The sequence below is a fragment of the Myotis brandtii genome, unplaced genomic scaffold (genome assembly GCF_000412655.1).
Source record: "Myotis brandtii unplaced genomic scaffold, ASM41265v1 scaffold975, whole genome shotgun sequence".
Lineage (NCBI taxonomy): Eukaryota > Metazoa > Chordata > Mammalia > Chiroptera > Vespertilionidae > Myotis > Myotis brandtii.
The window spans coordinates 106,643-107,539 of NW_005372049.1; the positions used below are offsets into that span (position 1 = coordinate 106,643).

The window sequence follows — 897 nt, forward strand, 5'->3', positions numbered from 1 at the left end:
TGTCGTCTTTATCGCCCTCTCCCCCTCCCTTCTTCCTCCCTCTTCCGTGTCTCTGGCCCTCAAGGGAGAAGCCCTTAGGGGACCCTGGCCAGGGCTGCAGCCAAGGGGACCAGCTCTCTCTCGTTCTACACGTGGGAGACGCCCCGTGATGGTCCGGGTAAAGGTCTCCGTGTCCACCTGACCACTCGGCCGCTGGCCGGGCTCCGGCCACGGCCCACACTCCCGGAATGTGGAATTTAATCTTGGGAGAAGCAGCGGACACTCATCCGGGGCCACGTTGGGAAATCAAATGGGCGGGAACGGGCGGCGGGGAGAACGGAGGAGGAGGAGGTCAAAGACGCCGTGTTTATCTGGGACCAGAAGTCCCGGCGGCGGGCGGGGCAACGGACACTCATCCGGGGCCGAGTTGGGAAATCAAACGGGCGGGAAGGGCGGCGGGGAGAACGGAGGAGGAGGAGGAGATCAAAGACGCGGTGTTTATCTGGGACCAGAAGTCCCGGCGGCTCCCCCTGCGCACGCCTCGCACACCAGCGAGCAGACGGCGCCCACAAGGCGAGAGTCCTCCTCTTCCTTCATTTTTTATTGATTTTAAATATATTTTCATTGATTTCAGAGAGGAACGGAGAGGGAGAGAGAGAGAGAGAGAGAGAAACATCAACGATGAGAGAGAATCATGGATCAGCTGCCTCCTGCACGCCCCACACTGGGATCGAGCCCGCAACCCGGGCCTGTGCCCTTGATGGGAATCGAACCCGCGACCTCCTGGTTCATAGGTTGAGCCATGCCAGCCGGGCCTGCCCTGGACTTTCTTGAGTGGGAGGCTGACAGGCACCTCTCCTCCCTGGGACCTGAAGTGCCCGATGAGCCCTGCCCAGCTCCCTGCCCAGCCCGCGGCCC

The 897-nt window shown here is 61.9% G+C and overlaps 1 protein-coding gene across 1 annotated transcript in view; it reads left to right on the forward strand.

Annotated features, from left to right (window-relative positions):
- The first annotated feature begins 148 nt into the window (after positions 1–148).
- Positions 149–897, forward strand: part of IGFN1 (immunoglobulin-like and fibronectin type III domain containing 1) — a 37,333-nt gene continuing 36,584 nt past the window's right edge. Inside the window, exon 1 of the mRNA XM_014533389.1 lies at positions 149–157. Within this exon, the coding sequence (XP_014388875.1) occupies positions 149–157 (9 nt within the window). The remainder of the gene's footprint in view (positions 158–897) is intronic.